General features: G+C 49.9%; 1 protein-coding gene across 1 annotated transcript in view; it reads left to right on the top strand.

Moving 5' to 3' along the window:
* Positions 1-20,470, top strand: part of LOC119955922 (membrane-associated guanylate kinase, WW and PDZ domain-containing protein 1-like) — a 150,633-nt gene that overhangs the window by 56,337 nt on the left and 73,826 nt on the right. Inside the window, exons 4-6 of the mRNA XM_038782579.1 lie at positions 4,062-4,181; positions 8,823-9,005; positions 14,511-14,699. Of these exons, the coding sequence (XP_038638507.1) occupies positions 4,062-4,181; positions 8,823-9,005; positions 14,511-14,699 (492 nt within the window). The remainder of the gene's footprint in view (positions 1-4,061; positions 4,182-8,822; positions 9,006-14,510; positions 14,700-20,470) is intronic.

Here is a 20,470-nt window from a genome sequence, read left to right as displayed (position 1 = left end):
AGAGAGACAGGGAGAGGTTAAAAAAAGATGAGAGGGACAGGGAGAAGTTAAGAACAAAGTTCCCAGTGAGGGAAGAAGGCCAAGTGACCTAGGGGTGTGAACAAATTTGTTTAATGCAGTCAGACGTGTGCCATGACACATTATGGATTGCAAAGCACTGGTCTAAGCGGAGGGAGGCAGAGTGTGTGCAGGTCATGGGGATTATGACAGGGAAACCCGGCAGGCTGAAAGCTCTGGTCACCCAGACGGAACGAAACAAGCAGTTAGACCGAGAAAAGTGACTGCGTTCGAACCAGCCAATTGCTGGGCTGCAGAGGTCGGAAATGAGTTCAACCTGACCAGAGTAGCTCACATAGCAGCCAGACTAATTTGGAAAGGAAAGCACGCTGTTGGCAATCTGTCGGGCAAAGCAACCTCCTACTCTATAACGATAGATTTACTCCATGGATACTGGCAACTTTGCCTGCCCGGGTTTGCACATTCTCCCCATGTCTGCGTGGGTCTCACCCCCACAACCCAAAAAGGTCATAGAATTTACAGTGCAGAAGGAGGCCATTCGGCCCATCGAGTCTGCACAGGCCCTTGGAAAGAGCATCCTACTTAAGCCCACATATCCACTCTAGCCCCGTAACCCAATAGCCCTCCTAACCTTTTGGGATACGAAGGGCAATTTAGAATGGCTAATCCACCTAACCTGCACATCTTTGGACAGGTGAATTGGCCAGGCTTAATTGGAAAAAAAAAAGAATTGAGTACACTAAATTTTTTTTTTTAAAGTATGGCATCAGCTCTCTGGAATTCCTGTGCTACCTCCCAAAGGCTGACAAAGCAGATAGTGGTGGGCATGGTGCCCCTGGACGGCCTGCTCGTGCGTGGCAACACCTGGTCACAGATAGCATCTCAAAGCCCTTTTCCCAGTGACTACAGTCAGCTGATCCAGACCTCTCAAAGAGCGAATTTGCTCACGCTGAAGTGAAGCATCAAGGACCCAACAAGGACTGACACTGCCCGGGGCTGCATACCCGAATACACACTTTCAAATAAGACCTGTGGTTTTAAAAATGGACACTCAAGCGAAAGAAAGGGGCAGCACGGTAGCATGGTGGTTAGCATAAATGCTTCACAGCTCCAGGGTCCCAGGTTCGATTCCCGGCTGGGTCACTGTCTGTGCGGAGTCTGCACGTCCTCCCCGTGTGTGCGTGGGTTTCCTCCGGGTGCTCCGGTTTCCTCCCACAGTCCAAAGATGTGCGGGTTAGGTGGATTGGCCATGCTAAATTGCCCGTAGTGAAAAAAGTAAGGTATGGGGGGGGGGGGGGGGGGGGGTTGTTGGGTTACGGGTATAGGGTGGATACGTGGGTTTGAGTAGGGTGATCATGGCTCGGCACAACATCGAGGGCCGAAGGGCCTGTTCTGTGCTGTACTGTTCTATGTTCTATAGCCGAGTCTGTAAATTCTGGGAATGTAAATTCAAGTCCCTGTCTGAATTGCTCTGATGTTGCTTGACTAGCCTGGAAGACAGTTCTCTCAACTTTGGCACAATCCCCCCCCAGATGATAGTAAAGGTAAATGTAGAAACAGTACTACATTATATTTTGAATTTGAGGCAGTAATTTAGATTTAGAACAGTACAGCACAGAACAGGCCCTTCGGCCCTCGATGTTGTGCCGAGCAATGATCATCCTACTCAAACTCATGTATCCACCCTATACCCGTAACCCAACAACTCCCCCTTAACCTTACTTTTTAGGACACTACGGGCAATTTAGCATGGCCAATCCACCTAACCCGCACATCTTTGGACTGTGGGAGGAAACCGGAGCACCCGGAGGAAACCCACGCACACACGGGGAGGACGTGCAGACTCCGCACAGACAGTGACCCAACCGGGAATCGAACCTGGGACCCTGCAGCTGTGAAGCATTGATGCTAACCACTATGGTACCGTGCTGCCCTGTAATGTTATTAATGACCCTGATTTAAAATAAATACAGGCAGAATGTCTGCTAAAGCTGTAATTAAAGAGTCGTAAAAGGTGAGATAATTATTGATTTTAACCATTTACTTTTTTTTAAACAGAGAAATGGCTAATGGCGCATTGTCTTCATTGTAGGGGATTCCTTGGGGTGTAGATAATTTGAAAGGATTCTATTCCGTCCTAGCTAGATACAGATTCTGTAATTAATGGGAGGAGCCAGGTCTGTCAGTTGTTTGCAGTTTTGCTGTTGGGAAGAGCAGAAGAGTCTTGACAAGACTGAAGGATTTTAGTTTATTGCTGAAAAGGATTCGTAAGTGGCATTTGAACTGTATTACATAGAAAATAGGAGGAGGCCATTTGACCCTTCGAGCTTGCTCCACCATTCATTATGATCATGGTTGGTCAGCCCAACTTAATAGCCTAATCCCGCTTTACCCCCCCCCCCCCCCCCCCCCCTCGACCATTTTTCCGAACTTCAGCGAATGCAATCTTATTCAACTCGATCTCTCCTCCTGTGTTAGTCCCACCATCCCAGGAATCAGTCTGGTAAACCTTCGCTGCACTCCCTCTGGAGCAAGAACATCCTTCCTCATATAAGGAGACCAAAACTGCACACAATATTCCAGGCGTGGCTTCTTCACAGCCCTGTGTAACTGCAGCAAGACATCCCTGATCCTGTACTCGAATCCTCTCGCTATGAAGCACTGAATACCATTTATATTGGATTGTTAATTGGTAGCAGCAGGTATTGATCGTAAGTTAAAGTTTTTCCTTTATTTCCTTTTATTTGAAAGCTGTTAAACTGATAATTGTAAAGCTATGTTATTTGATATTAATGTGGTTAATTTGGTATTGAAATTAAAGTTTGTTTTAACATAAAGGTCACAGTCACCTCTCTTGGGGTGAAGTATCCTTTCCTCACAGTTTTAGAAATTGAAACATTGTTTGGGGGTTCCGTCCCATCTGGTAGCCTAACAAAAGTTGGGGTCCGGTCTGGTAGTGTAACAGGAGGACTTTTCAAGGTCAACGACATTGGGTTCGCCAGTGTCGTTTCTGGTTTACAGGTCGATGCCGGGTGGATTGTCTGGTTTTGCTCCTTTTCCAACTTTACTGCAGCGGTTTTGATACAATTCCGTGTCTTGATCGGCATTTTAAGAGTCAACCACGTTGCTGTGGGTCTGGAGTCGCATGTAGACCAGACCAGGTAAGGATGGCAGATTTCCTTCCCTAAAGGACATTAGTGAACCATATGGGCTTTTAGAACCACAGAATCCCTATAGTGGAGAACGAGGCCATTTGGCCCATCGATGCTGCACTGACCCTCTTAAAGAACACCCGACATAGGCCCACGCCGCCCGCCCTTTCCCTGTAACACCACCTAACGTGCACACTGTGCGGTAATTTTTAGCACAGTCAGTCCACCAAACCTGCACATACTTGGACTGCGAGAGGAAACCGGAGCACCCGGAGGAAACCCACGGGGAGAACGTGCAAACCCCACACTGAATGGAAGCTGTGTCCCTGACGCTGTGAGGCAGCCGCGCGAACCATCGTGCTGCCCAACAATCGACAATGGTTTCCTGGCCACTATTACTTTTAAATCCAGATTTTACTGATCACGTTCAAATTTCACCCACTGCCGTGCCTGGATTCAAACCCACCTCCCCAGAACAATTTGGGCCTTCGGATTACCAGAGCTCCCAAAAGCTCTTCCCATTTCATGAAATGGATTAATTGGAGCGTAATCACTGTTGTAACATAGGAAATGCCACAACTCAAACTGAGTCCTGCGTGATCCCAGATCAGCAAATAAGCGTTTTGTTTTGATTGCAGAATAGATATCGTCTCTACGTCAATGGAAAGAATGAACCCCGGAGCTTGGGGGGGGGCGGCGGGGGCGGCGGGGGCGAGGGCTAGACACAGGAATCAGCCCCCCACCGTCCCAAGGTGAAAATGTCGAGGTCTGAGTCACCAAACTGTGGCCTCATCCAGCAACCAGTTGAAGGAGCAGAGGGGTAGAGCGCCTCCTCTGTTTTTCCTTCTGGTGAACTTAAACAAATTGACGTGTTCCATTTTGTTCCGGAAGGTACAACCAGGGCTCCACGAGATGGGGAAATTCCGGGAGTCGACTACCACTTCATCACCCTGTCGGAGTTTCAGGCCCTGGAGAGGGCAGGGGGGCTTCTGGAAAGCGGAAAGTTTGACGGTAATCCTCTCTCTCTGTATTCTCAGCGCATGAGCACACTTTACTGGAATGTCTGGACAGGAGGACGCCATTCAGCCCATCGTGACTGCCCTACCATTTAATGGGATCGCGGCTGATCAGATACTTTAATACCTTGTGCGGCCACACTATCCCCATAACACTAGACTGATTCCTGGGATGGCAGGAATGACGTACAAGGAGAGATTGAGTCGGTTAGGATTGTATTCGCTGGAGTTCAGAAGAATAAGGGGGGACATCTCCTAAAAATCTATAAAAGTCTGACAGGGGCAGCACGGTGGCCTAGTGGTTAGCACAACCGCCTCACGGCGCTGAGGTCCCGGGTTCGATCCCGGCTCTGGGTCACTGTCCGTGTGGAGTTTGCACATTCTCCCCGTGTCTGCGTGGGTTTCGCCCCCACAACCCAAAAATGTGCAGAGTAGGTGGATTGGACACGCTAAATTGCCCCTTAATTGGAAAAAATAATTGGGTAATCTAAATTTATAAAAAAAATTTAATAAAATAAAAGTCTGACAGGACTAGACCATGTAGATGCAATATGGATGTTCCCAATGGTGGGTGTATCCAGAACCAGGAGTCACAGTCTCAGGATACGGGGTAGACCGAGATAAGGAGAAATGTCTTCACTCAGAGAGTGGTCGACCTGTGGAATTTGTTTCCACGGAAAGTAGTTGAGGCCAATGTGTTCAAGAAGCAGTTAAATATAGCCCTTGGGTGAAAGGGATCAAAGGATATTGGGAGGAGGGGGGGAGGCGGGATTAGCCAATTGAGTTGGATGATCAGCTATGAGGAACCAACAAGGGAAGACGCATCTTTGACTGAGTTCTGTGCAATGAGAAAGATTGGTTCATAACCTAATTGTGTTAGAATCCTTGGGAATGAGTGACCATAATATGATTTAATTATTTATCAAGGTGGAGAGTGAGGTAGTTGATTCTGAGACCAAGAGCCTGAACCTCAATAAAGGTAACTATGATATTATGAGGCATGAGTTGGCTATGATGGACTGGCAAACATTACTGAAAGGAAGGACAGTGGGCAGGAAATGGCTGGCATTCAAGGGACAAGTAGGTGAACTCCAAAAGTTGTTTATTTTTATTTGGCGCAAGAGTAGAAAGGAAACTGTGGCCAAACCATGAATTACCAGGAAAATTAGAGATAGTATTAGATTCAAAGAATCTAAATACAAATTAGCAACAAAAAGCAATAGACCAAAGGATTGGCACCTGTTTAAAATTCAGCAAAGGTGGACCAAGGATTGATTAAGAAGAAGAAAATACAATATGAAAGTAAGCTAATGGAGAACATAATTTACTGTAAAAAAATTTCTATAGGTATGTAAAGAGAAATAGATTGATAAAAATTAATGTCGGCCTCTTACAGTCAGAAACAGGGGCAGTCATAATGGGGAACAAAGAAATGTCTAAGGAACTAAATTCTTACTTTACTTCTATTTTCACAAAGCAAGACATGAATAATGTACCAGATGATACAAAGTTGGGTGGGAGGGTGAGCTGTGAGGAGGATGCAGAGATGCTTCAGCAGGATTTAGACAGGCTGAGTGGGCACACACATGGCAGATGCAGAATAATGTGGCTAAATGTGAGGTTTACTCAGTGAAATGTGGGTCACTGTCTGTGTGGAGTCTGCACGTCCTCCCCCTGTGTGCGTGGGTTTCCTCCGGGTGCTCCGGTTTCCTCCCACAGTCCAAAGATGTGCGGGTTAGGTGGATTGGCCATGCTAAATTGCCCGTAGTGTCCTAATAAAAGTAAGGTTAAGGGGGGGTTGTTGGGTTACGGGTATAGGGTGGATACGTGGGTTTGAGTGGGGTGATCATGGCTCGGCACAACATTGAGGGCCGAAGGGCCTGTTCTGTGCTGTACTGTTCTATGTTCTATGTTTACTGCTTTGGTAACAAAATTAGGAAGGACGATTATTATTTGAATCGGTGTAAATTGAGAAGGCTGGATACTCAGCGAAACCTTGGTGTTCAGTCGCTGAAAGTAAGCAGATAGTGAAGAAGGCAAATGGTATGTTGGCTTCAGGGCGAGAGGATTTGAATATAGAAATAGTGATGTTTTACTGCAATTGTACAGGGTATTGGTGAGGCCACACCTGGTGTATTGTGTGCAGTTTTGGTGTCCTTATCTGAGGAAGGAAGTTCTTGCTATAGCGAGAGTGCAGCAAAGGTTTACCAGACTGATTCCTGGGATGGCGGGACTGTCAGATGAGGATAGATTAAATCAGTTGGGATTATATTCATTGGAGTTTAGAAGAGTGAGAGGGGATCTCATAGAAGTTTACAAAATTCCAACAGGATTAGACAGGGTAAATTCAGAAAGAATGTTCGCGATGGTGGGGGAGTCCAGAACGAGGTTAAGGATAAGGGGTAAACCTTTTAGGACTGAGGTGAGAAGAAATGTCTTCACCCAGAGAGTTGTGAATCAGTGGAATTCGCGACCTCAGAAAGTAGTTGAGGCCAAAACGTTGCGTAATTTCAAGAAGGAGTTAGATTCAGCTCTTGGGGCTAAAGGGATCGAGGGATATGGGGGGGGGGATCAGGTTATTGAACTTGATGATCAGCCATGATCATAATGAATGACGGAGAAGGCTCGAAGGGCCGAATGGCCTCCTGCTTCTATTTACTGTGGTTCTCTGATCCTTTTACTTTATTATCAATCAGAAATCGATCTATCATGGCTTTAAACATACGCAAATGAATGAGCTTCCCCACCTTCTGGGGTATAGAATGTTAAAGATTCACCACCCTCTGTGTAAAGATGCTCCTCCTCCACCTCCGCTCGGTCCTCAATGGCTTTGAAATTTTCTCTTTTGGTTTCAGATTCCAGCATCCGCAGTAATTAGCTTTTATACAACGCTCCCTGTCTCTGTAACCTCCTCCAGTCCCTACAACCCTCCCTATCTCTGTAACCTCCTCCTGTCCCTACAACCCTCCCTATCTCTGTAACCTCATCCAGTCCCTACAACCCTCCTTATCTCTGTAACCTCCTCCAGCCCCTATAACCCTCCCTGTCTCTGTAACCTCCTCCAGCTCCTACAACCCTCCCTATCTCTGTAACCTCCTCCAGTCCCAACAACCCTCCCTATCTCTGTAACCTCCTCCAGCCCCTACAACCCTCCCTATCTCTGTAACCTCCTCCAGTCCCTACAACCCTCCCTATCTCTGTAACCTCCTCCAGTCCCTACAACCCTCCCTATCTCTGTAACCTCATCCAGTCCCTACAACTCTCCCTATCTCTGTAACCTCATCCAGTCCCTACAACCCTCCCTATCTCTGTAACCTCATCCAGTCCCTACAACCCCCCCAATCTCTGTAACCTCCTCCAGCTCCTACAACCCTCCCTATCTCTGTAACCTCCTCCAGTCCCAACAACCCTCCCTATCTCTGTAACCTCCTCCAGCCCCTACAACCTTCCCTGTCTCTGTAACCTCATCCAGTCCCTACAACCCTCCCTATCTCTGTAACCTCCTCCAGCCCCTACAACCCTCCCTAACTCTCTAACCTCCTCCAGTCCCTACAACCCTCCCTATCTCTGTAACCTCCTCCAGTCCCTACAACCCTCCCTATCTCTGTAACCTCATCCAGTCCCTACAACTCTCCCTATCTCTGTAACCTCATCCAGTCCCTACAACCCTCCCTATCTCTGTAACCTCATCCAGTCCCTACAACCCTCCCTATCTCTGTAACCTCATCCAGTCCCTACAACCCTCCCTATCTCTGTAACCTCCTCCAGTCCCTACAACCCTCCCTATCTCTGTAACCTCCTCCAGCCCCTACGCCCCTCCCTATCTCTATAACTGCCTCCAGTCCCTATAACCCTCCCTTTCCCTGTAACCGTCACTCTGTATCTAACCCCCATGCTGTGCCTGTCCTGGAGAGTTTGATGGGGACAGTGCAGAGGGAGCTTTACTCTGTATCTAACCCCCATGCTGTGCCTGTCCTGGAGAGTTTGATGGGGACAGTGCAGAGGGAGCTTTACTCTGTATCTAACCCCATGCTGTACCAGTCCTGGGAGTGTTTGATGTAGACAGTGTAGAGGGAGCTTTACTCTGTATCTAGCCCGGGCTGTACCTGTCCTGGGAGTGTTTGATGGGGACAGTGTAGAGGGAGCTTTAGTCTGGATCTAACCCCGTGCTGTACCTGCCCTGGGAGTGTTTGATGGGGACAGTGTAGAGGGAGCTTTAGTCTGGATCTAACTCCGTGCTGTACCTGTCCGGGAGTATTTGATGGGGACAGCGTAGACGAAGCTTTAGTCTGGTTCTAAATCCGTGCTGTACCTGTCCGGGAGTGTTTGATGGGGACAGTGTAGAGGGAGCTTTACTCTGTATCTAACCCCGTGCTGTACCTGTCCTGGGAGTGTTTGATGGGGACAGTGTAGAGGGAGCTTTACTCTATATCTAACTCCGTGCTGTACCTGTCCTGGGAGTGTTTGATGGGGACAGTGCAGAGGGAGCTTTACTCTGTATCTAACCCCGTGCTGTACCTGCACTGCGAGTGTTTGATGGGGACAGTGTAGAGGGAGCTTTACTCTGGATCTAACCTGATAACCTGTTTGATGCAGTTTCTTTGTCAGTAACCGATATTCCCTGCTCTTTTACCAGGAAACTATTATGGAACACCTGTGCCCCCAATTCTTCCCACTGATACCAACTTAATCCTTGAGCCCTCCATGCTGAGGCACTCCTCACGTAGCAAGTCGTTCATCAATTTGGAAAGGGGGTCTGGCAGGGAAGAGGGTCCAGGTAGCAGTGTTGGAGAGCCACAGGAGCCTGCGATGCACCCAGGTGAGCAGCCCGTCCTCCTGGCCAATCTGTTCCCTTATACCGAAGCATATTGCTACTCACATGAGTCTTGGGTGTCTGGGGCTTTGCGGTAGGTGGCGCTGCCAGGCCAGACGCTGGCACCAGCTGTGGCCTTGGCTGTCATCATTAATCGGAAACGATTAACGCAGCACCCCGCAGAAGGCGGGGTAGGACGGAGGGTCTGTGTGGGGGTTTGGTGATGGGGGAATGGAAGGTCAGGGAGGTGCATGGATTGGGAGATCGTGGTGATGGTGGCGGTGTGTTCACGGTTGCAGAACTGGACCTCTGAACCCCCACACTGAACAACCACATGGGGGAAGCCAGCTGATCTTGGGATTGTCCAGATTGTCAGAGGCTGGAGCCACTGTATAAATCTGAGCTAGTTACAGTGCAGCCTCTGTTTGCACTGAATGCTGAATTTGGGTGCATTTGAGTGCTATAGTGAGTGTTTGGTGGCTGAGGGAGTTAGGTGAAGTGGGAGCAAGGTGCTCCTTTCATTTCATTTCCTACATTTCCTCAAAGAGCGAGAAGGGAGCCGGGAGTTTACAGAGAGTACAGCTGACTGGGAGCAGAGTCGGAGGGCGGAGTTCCAGTTGGTCCACAGTGCAGCTGTATTCTGTAAGGTAAGAGGGGATGGAGGCTAGGGCAGTTGCATGCTCCTCCTGCAGGATGTGGGTGGTGAGGGATACCACCGGTGTCTCCGCTGACTATACCTGCGGGAAGTGCACCCAACTCCAGCTCCTCAGAGACCGTGTTAGGGAACTGGAGCTGGGTAAACTTCGGATCATGCGGGAGGCAGAGGGGGTAATAGAGAAGAGTTACAGGGAGGTAGCCACATCCAAGGTACAGGACAAGAGTAGCTGGGTTACAGTCAGGGGAAAGAAAACGAACGGACAGACAGTGTAGGGATCCCTCGTGGCCGTTCCCCTTCAAAACAAGTATACCGTTTTGGATGCTGTTGGATGACCTACCGGGGGAAGGCCCCAGCGGCCAGGTCTCTGGCACTGAGTCTGGCTCTGGAGCTCAGAAGGGGAGGGTGGAGCATAGAAAAGCAATTGTGTTAGGAGACTCAATGGTTAGGGGAATAGATAGGAGATTCTGTGGTCGCGACCGAGACTCCCAAAAGGAATGTTGCCTCCCGGGTGCCAGGGCCAGGGATGTCTTGGCTCGTGTCTTCAGGATCCTCAAGGGGGAGGGGTAGCAGCCAGAAGTCATGGTGCACATTGGTACCAACGACGTAGGTAGGACAAGGGGTGTGGATGTAATAAATGAGTTTAGGGAGTTAGGCTGGAAGTTAAAAGCCAGGACAGACAGAGTTGTCATCTCTGGTTTGTTGCCGGTGCCATATGATAGCTAGGCTAGGAATAGGGAGAGTGTGCAGTTGAACATGTGGCTGCAGGAATGGTGTTGGAGGGAGGGCTTCAGGTATTTGGATAATTGGAGCGCATTCTGGGGAAGCTGGGACCTGCCTGAGCAGAACGGGTTGCATCCGAACCAGAGGGGCACCAATATCCTGGGAGGGAGGTTTTCTAGTACTCTTCGGGAGGGTTTAAACTAATTTGGCAGAGGAATGGAAACCGGACTTGTAGCCCAGCAACTAAGGTAGCCGATGTTCAGGACGTCAAAGCACGTAGTGATGCAGTGGGGAAGGTAACAATGACAAAGGAGAGTACTTGCAGGCACGGAGTTGGGTTGAAGTGTGTATACTTCAACGCAAGAAGCATCAGGAATAAGGTGGGTGAACTTAAGGCGTGGATCGGTACTTGGGACTACGATGTGGTGGCCATTACGGAAACTTGGATAGAAGACGGGCAGACATGGTTGTTGGAGGTTGGGAGGATGGTAAAAGAGGTGGGGGGGAGGGGGTGGCATTATTAATTCGAGATAGTATAACAGCTGCAGAAAGGCAGTTCGAGGAGGATCTGCCTACTGAGATAGTATGGGTTGAAGTCAGAAATAGGAAAACAGCAGTCACCTTGTTGGGAGTTTTCTATAGGCCCCCCAATAGCAGCAGAGATGTGGAGGAACAGATTGGGAAACAGATTTTGGAAAGGTGCACAAGTCACAGGGTAGAAGTAATGGGTGACTTTAACTTCCCAAATATTGATTGGGAACTCTTTTAGATCAAATAGTTTGGGTGGGGTGGTGTTTGTGCAGTGTGTCCAGGAAGCTTTTCTAACACAGTGTGTAGATTGTCCGACCAGAGGGGAGGCAATATTGGATTTGGTACTTGGTAATGAACCAGGGCAAGTGATAGATTTGTTAGTGAGGGAGCATTTTGGAGATAGTGACCACAATTCTGTGACTTTCACTTTAGTAATGGAGAGAGATAGGTGCGTGCAACAGGGCAAGGTTTACAATTGGGGGAAGGGTAAATACGATGCTGTCAGACAAGAACTGAAGTGCATAAGTTGGGAACATAGGCTGTCAGGGAAGGACACAATTGAAATGTGGAACTTGTTCAAGGAACAGATACTTCGTGTCCGTGATATGTATGTCCCTGTCAGGCAGGGAAGAGATGGTCGAGTGAGGGAACCATGGTTGACAAGAGAGGTTGAATGTCTTGTACAGAGGAAGAAGGCTGAGGAAGCAGTGGATGTGGTGGACATGGATTTTAGTAAGGCATTTGATAAGGTTCCCCATGGTAGGCTTATACAGAAAGTAAGGAGGCATGGGATAGTGGGAAAATTTGGCCAGTTGGATAACAAACTGGCTAACCAATAGAAGTCAGAGAGTGGTGGTGGATGGCAAATATTCAGCCTGGAGCCCAGTTACCACTGGTGTACCACAAGGATCAGTTCTGGGTCCTCTGCTGTTTGTGAGTTTCATTCATGACTTGGATGACGGAGTTGAAGGGTTGATCAGTAAATTTGCAGATGATATAAAGATTGGTGGAGTTGTGGATAGTGAGAAGGGCTGTTGTCGGCTGCAAAGAGACATAGATAGGATGCAGAGCTTGGCTAATAAGTGGCAGATGGAGTTTAACCCTGAAAAGTGTGAGGTTGTCCATTTTGGAAGGACAAATATGAATGCGTAATACAGGGTTAACGGTAGAGTTCTTGGCAATGTGGAGGAGCAGAGAGATCTTGGGGTCTATGTACATAGATCTTTGAAAGTTGTCACTCAAGTGGATAGAGCTGCGAAGAAGGCCTATGGTGTGCTAGCGTTCATTAGCAGAGGGATTGAATTTAAGAGCCGTGAGGTGATGATGCAGCTGTACAAAACCTTGGTAAGGCCACATTTGGAGTACTGTGTGCAGTTCTGGTCACCTCATTTTAGGAAGGATGAAATGAAATGAAATGAAATGAAAAGCGATTATTGTCACGAGTAGGCTTCAATGAAGTTACTGTGAAAAGCCCCTAGTCGCCACATTCCGGTGCCTGACCGGGGAGGCTGGTACGGGAATCGAACCGTGCTGCTGGCCTGCTTGGTCTGCTTTAAAAGCCAGCGATTTAGCCGAGTGAGCTAAACCAGCCCCTGGATGTGGAATATTTGGAAAAGGGGCAAAGGAGATTTACCAGGATGTTGCCTGGAATGGAGAGTAGGTCTTGGGAGGAAAGGTTGAGGGTGCTAGGCCTTTTCTCATTAGAACGGAGAAGGATGAGTGGCGACTTGATAGAGGTTTATAAGATAATCAGGGGAATAGATAGAGTAGACAGTCAGAGACTTTTTCCCCGGGTGGAACAAACCATTACAAGGGGACATAAATTTAAGGTGAATGGTGGAAGATATAGGGGGGAAGTCAGAAGTAGTTTCTTTACCCAGAGAGTAGTGGGGGCATGGAATGCACTTCCTGTGGAAGTAGTTGAGTCGGAAACATTAGGGATTTTCAAGCGGCTATTGGATAGGTACATGGATTACGGTAGAATGATGGGGTGTAGATTAATTTGTTCTTAATCTAGGACAAAAGTTTGGCACAGCATCGTGGGCCGAAGGGCCTGTTCTGTGCTGTATTTTTCTATGTCCTGTATTCTAAACGGGAGCTTTAGCCCTGCCGCTGGGGTTGTGCGCTTATCCCGGGGAGCACGGTGCCGCGTGCTTATCCCGGGGAGCACAGTGTCGCGCGCTTATCCCGGGGAACACGGTGCCGCGTGCTTATCCCGGGGAGCACGGTGCCGCGTGCTTATCCCGGGGAGCACGGTGCCGCGTGCTTATTCCGGGGAGCACGGTGCCGCGTGCTTATCCCGGGGAGCACAGGTGCCGCGTGCTTATCCCGGGGAGCACAGTGCACGCGCTTATGGGGAGCACAGTGCCGCGTGCTTATTCCGAGGAGCACAGTGTCGCGCGCTTATCCCGGGGAGCACGGTGTCGCACGCTTATCCCGGGGAGCACGGTGCCGCGTGCTTATCCCGGGGAGCACAGTGTCGCGTGCTTATCCCGGGGAGCACAGTGCCGCGCGCTTATCCCGGGGAGCACAGTGTCGCGCGCTTATCCCGGGGAGCACGGTGTCGCACGCTTATCCCGGGGAGCACGGTGTCGCACACTTATCCCGGGGAGCTCGGTGTCGCACGCTTATCCCGGGGAGCACAGTGTCGCACGCTTATCCTGGGGAGCACGGTGCCGCGCGCTTATCCCGGGGAGCACGGTGTCGCACGCTTATCCCGGGGAGCACGGTGTTGCACGCTTTTCCCGAAGAGCACGGTGTCGCGCGCTTATCCCGGGGAGCACAGTGTCGCGCACTTATCCCGGGGAGGACGGTGTCGCACGCTTATCCCGGGGAGCACGGTGCTGTGCGCTTATCCCGGGGAGGTGTCGCACGCTTATCCCGGGGAGCACGGTGTCGCACGCTTATCCCGGGGAGCACGGTGTCGCACGCTTATCCCGGGGAGCACGGTGCCGTGCGCTTATCCCGAAGAGCACGGTGTCGCGCGCTTATCCCGGGGAGCACAGTGTCGCGCACTTATCCCGGGGAGGACGGTGTCGCACGCTTATCCGGGGAGCACGGTGTCGCACGCTTATCCCGGGGAGCACGGTGTCGCACGCTTATCCCGGGGAGCACGGTGCCGTGCGCTTATCCCGGGGAGCACGGTGTTGCACGTTTATCCCGGGGAGCACAGTGTCGCACGCTTATCCCGGGGAGCACGGTGTCGCGCGCTTATCCCGGGGAGCACGGTGTCGCACGCTTATCCCGAGGAGCACAGTGTCGCACGCTTATCCCGGGGAGCACGGTGTCGCACGCTTATCCCGGGGAGCACGGTGTCGCACGCTTATCCCGGGGAGCACGGTGTCGCGCGCTTATCCCGGGGAGCACGGTGTCGCACGCTTCCCCAGGTGACCCTGGTGTCACGTGCTTAATCCAGTGACCCCGGAGTCGCATGGTTCTCCCGGTGAGCTCGGTGTCGCAGGGTGATCCTGGCCGGAGACCCCAGTGCCGCTCGGCGATCCCCAGCCGGGGTCGCGGGCTGGGGATCCCCGGACGGGGTGGCGCGGTACACAAGTTAATCTGCTGGACAGTGATTTGATTCTGACACCGTGATTCATTGACAGGCTTGACAGCTGCCACGAGCAACGGCCATCTGACTGGCTCAACCAGCAATCAGATTACAGCACCAGCTGGGAATGGCCTCACTGGGTTAATGGAGGGGAGTGTGGAACGTAAGATTACAACAAACGCAAAGGACAAATCAAAACCCAACATCTCCACAAGGGAAACACAATGTATTGAGTACGTATCTTGTACTTATCCCATCCTCCACTTTAACCCTCTGATATATCCCACACCCCTCACTGTAACACTGATATACACCACACCCCTCACTGTAACACTCTGATATACCCCACACCCCTCACTGTAACACTGATATACCCCACACCCCTCACTGTAACACTGATATACACCACACCCCTCACTGTAACACTCTGATATACCCCACACCCCTCACTGTCACACTGATATACCCCACACCCCTCACTGTAACACTCTGATATATCCCACACCCCTCACTGTAACACTCTGATATACCTCACACCCCTCACTGTAACACACTGATATATCCCACACCCCACACTGTAACACTCTGATATACCCCACACCCCTCACTGAAACACTGATATACCCCACACCCCTCACTGTAACACTCTGATATACCCCACACCCCTGACTGTAACACTGATATACCCCACACCCCTCACTGTAACACTGTGATATACTCCACACCCCTCACTGTAACACTGATACAACCCACACCCCTCACTGTAACACTGATATACCCCACACCCCTCACTGGCACACTCTGATATACCCCACACCCCTCACTGTAACACTCTGATATACCACACACCCCTCACTGTAACACTGATACACCCCACACCCCTCACTGTTACACTGATATACCCCACACCCCTCACTGTAACACTGATATACCCCACACCCCTCACTGTAACACTGATATACACCACACCCCTCACTGCAACACTCTGATATACCCCACACCCCTCACTGTAACACTGATATACACCACACCCCTCACTGTAACACTCTGATATACCCCACACCCCTCACTGTAACACTGATATACACCACACCCCTCACTGTAACACTCTGATATACCCCACACCCCTCACTGTAACACTGATATACACCCCACCCCTCACTGTAACACTGATATACCCCACACCCCTCACTGTAACACTGATATACACCCCACCCCTCACTGTAACACTGATATACCCCACACCCCTCACTGTCACACTGATATACCCCACACCCCTCACTGTAACACTCTGATATATCCCACACCCCTCACTGTAACACTCTGATATACCCCACACCCCTCACTGTAACACTGATATACCCCACACCCCTCACTGTAACACTCTGATATACCCCACACCCCTCACTGTAACACTGATATACCCCACACCCCTCACTGTAACATTCTGATATACTCCACACCCCTCACTGTAATACTGATACAACCCACACCCCTCACTGTAACACTGATACACCCCACACCCCTCACTGTAACACTGATATACCCCACACCCCTCACTGTAACACTGATATACCCCACACCCCTCACTGTAACACTCTGATATATCCCACACCCCTCACTGTAACAATGATATACACCACACCCCTCACTGTAACACTGATATACCCCACACCCCTCACTGTAACACTGATATACCCCACACCCCTCACTGTAACACTCTGATATACCCCACACCCCTCACTGTAACACTGATATACCCCACACCCCTCACTGTAACACTCTGATATACTCCACACCCCTCACTGTAATACTGATACAACCCACACCCCTCACTGTAACACTGATACACCCCACACCCCTCACTGTAACACTGATATACCCCACACCCCTCACTGTAACACTGATATACCCCACACCCCTCACTGTAACACTCTGATATATCCCACACCCCTCACTGTAACACTGATATACACCACACCCCTCACTGTAACACTGATATACCCCACACCCCTCACTGTAACACTGATATATCCCACACCCCTCACTGTAACACTCTGATATTCCCCAGACCCCTCACTGTAACACTGATATACCCCACACCCCTCACTGTAACACTCTGATATACCCCACACCCCTGACTGTAACTCTGATATATCCCACACCCCTCACTGTAACACTCTGATATACCCCACGCCCCTCACTGTAACACTCTGATATACCCCATACCCCTCACTGTAACACTCTGATATACCCCACACCACTCACTGTAACACTGATATACCCCTCACTGTAACACTCTGATATACCCCACACCCCTCACTGTATCACTCTGATATACCCCACACCACTCACTGTAACACTGATTTACCCCACACCCCTCACTGTAACACTCTGATATAACCCACACCCCTCACTGTAACACTCTGATATACCCCGCACCCCTCACTGCAGCACTCTGATATACCCCACACCCCTCACTGTAACACTCTGATATACCCCACACCACTCACTGTAACACTGATATACCCCACACCCCTCACTGTAACACTCTGATATACCCCACACCCCTCACTGTAGCACTCTGATATACCCCACACCCCTCACTGTAACACTGATATACCCCACACCCCTCACTGTAACACTGATAAACCCCACACCCCTCACTGTAACACTGATATACACCCCACCCCTCACTGTAACACTGATATACCCCACACCCCTCACTGTAACACTGATAAACCCCACACCCCTCACTGTAACACTGATATACCCCACACCCCTCACTGTAACACTGATATACCCCACACCCCTCACTGTAACACTGATATACACCACACCCCTCACTGTAACACTCTGATATACCCCACACCCCTCACTGTCACACTGATATACCCCACACCCCTCACTGTAACCATCTGATATATCCCCACACCCCTCACTGTAACACTCTGATATACCTCCACACCCCTCACTGTACACACTGATATATCCCACACCCCTCACTGTACACTCTGATATACCCCACACCCCTCACTAAACACTGATATATCCCACACCCTCACTGTAACACTCTGATATACCCCACACCCCCTGCACTGACACTGATATACCCCACACCCCTCACTGTAACACCGTGATATACTCCACACCCTCACTGTAACACTGATACAATCCCACACCCCTCACTGTAACACTGATATAACCCCACCCCCTCACTGTACACTCTGATAATACCCCACACCCCTCACTGTAACACCTGATATACCCCACACCCCTCACTGTAACACTGATATCACCCCACACCCCTCACTGTTAACACTGATATACCCCACACCCCTCACTGTAATACTGATATACCCCACACCCCTCACTGTAACACTGATATACACCACACCCCTCACTGTAACAATGATATACACCACACCCCTCACTGTAACACTGATATACCCCACACCCCTCACTGTAACACTGATATACCCCACACCCCTCACTGTAACACTCTGATATACCCCACACCCTCACTGTAACATTCTGATATACTCCACACCCCTCACTGTAATACTGATACAACCCACACCCCTCACTGTAACACTGATACACCCCACACCCCTCACTGTAACACTGATATACCCCACACCCCTCACTGTAACACTGATATACCCCACACCCCTCACTGTAACACTCTGATATATCCCACACCCCTCACTGTAACAATGATATACACCACACCCCTCACTGTAACACTGATATACCCCACACCCCTCACTGTAACACTGATATACCCACACCCCTCACTGTAACACTCTGATATACCCCACACCCCTCACTGTAACACTGATATACACCCCACCCCTCACTGTAACACTGATATACCCCACACCCCTCACTGTAACACTGATATACACCCCACCCCTCACTGTAACACTGATATACCCCACACCCCTCACTGTCACACTGATATACCCCACACCCCTCACTGTAACACTCTGATATATCCCACACCCCTCACTGTAACACTCTGATATACCCCACACCCCTCACTGTAACACTGATATACCCCACACCCCTCACTGTAACACTCTGATATACCCCACACCCCTCACTGTAACACTGATATACCCCACACCCCTCACTGTAACATTCTGATATACTCCACACCCCTCACTGTAATACTGATACAACCCACACCCCTCACTGTAACACTGATACACCCCACACCCCTCACTGTAACACTGATATACCCCACACCCCTCACTGTAACACTGATATACCCCACACCCCTCACTGTAACACTCTGATATATCCCACACCCCTCACTGTAACAATGATATACACCACACCCCTCACTGTAACACTGATATACCCCACACCCCTCACTGTAACACTGATATACCCCACACCCCTCACTGTAACACTCTGATATACCCCACACCCCTCACTGTAACACTGATATACCCCACACCCCTCACTGTAATATACTCCACACCCTCACTGTAATATACCCACACACCCTCACTGTAATATACCCCACACCCCTCACTGTAATATACCCCACACCCTCACTGTAATATACCCCACACCCTCACTGTAATATACCCCACACCCTCACTGTAACACTGATATACACCAACAACCCCTCACTGTAACACTGATATATCCCACACCCCTCACTGTAACACTGCTGATATTCCCCAGACCCCTCACTGTAACACTGATATACCCCACACCCCTCACTGTAACACTCTGATATACCCCCACCCCTGACTGTAACTCTGATATATCCCACACCCCTCACTGTACACTCTGATATACCCCACGCCCCTCACTGTAACCTCTGATATACCCCATACCCCTCACTGTAACACTGCGATATACCCACACCACTCACTGTAACACTGATATACCCCTCACTGTAACACTCTGATATACCCCACACCCCTCACTGTATCACTCTGATATACCCCACACCACTCACTGTAACACTGATTTACCCCACACCCCTCACTGTAACACTCTGATATACCCACACCCCTCACTGTAACACTCTGATATACCCCGCACCCCTCACTGCAGCACTCTGATATACCCCACACCCCTCACTGTAACACTCTGATATACCCCACACCACTCACTGTAACACTGATATACCCCACAACCCCTCACTGTAACACTCTGATATACCCCACACCCCTCACTGTAACACTCTGATATACCCCACAACCCCTCACTGTAACACTGATATACCCCACACCCCTCACTGTAACACTGATATAACCCCACACCCCTCACTGTAACACTGATATACACCCCACCCCTCACTGTAACACTGATATACCCCACACCCCTCACTGTAACACTGATAAACCCCACACCCCTCACTGTAACACTGATATACCCCACACCCCTCACTGTAACACTGATATACCCCACACCCCTCACTGTAACACTGATATACACCACACCCCTCACTGTAACACTCTGATATACCCCACACCCCTCACTGTCACACTGATATACCCCACACCCCTCACTGTAACACTCTGATATATCCCACACCCCTCACTGTAACACTCTGATATACCTCACACCCCTCACTGTAACACACTGATATATCCCACACCCCTCACTGTAACACTCTGATATACCCCACACCCCTCACTGAAACACTGATATACCCCACACCCCTCACTGTAACACTCTGATATACCCCACACCCCTGACTGTAACACTGATATACCCCACACCCCTCACTGTAACACTGTGATATACTCCACACCCCTCACTGTAACACTGATACAACCCACACCCCTCACTGTAACACTGATATACCCCACACCCCCTCACTGGCACACTCTGATATACCCCACACCCCTCACTGTAACACTCTGATATACCACACACCCCTCACTGTAACACTGATACACCCCACACCCCTCACTGTTACACTGATATACCCCACACCCCTCACTGTAATACTGATATACCCCACACCCCTCACTGTAACACTGATAT

Source organism: Scyliorhinus canicula, chromosome 21, assembly GCF_902713615.1.
Source record: "Scyliorhinus canicula chromosome 21, sScyCan1.1, whole genome shotgun sequence".
Classification (NCBI taxonomy): domain Eukaryota; kingdom Metazoa; phylum Chordata; class Chondrichthyes; order Carcharhiniformes; family Scyliorhinidae; genus Scyliorhinus; species Scyliorhinus canicula.
Note: the sequence above shows the minus strand (reverse complement) of the source record. Positions and strands in the feature narration are given on the sequence as shown.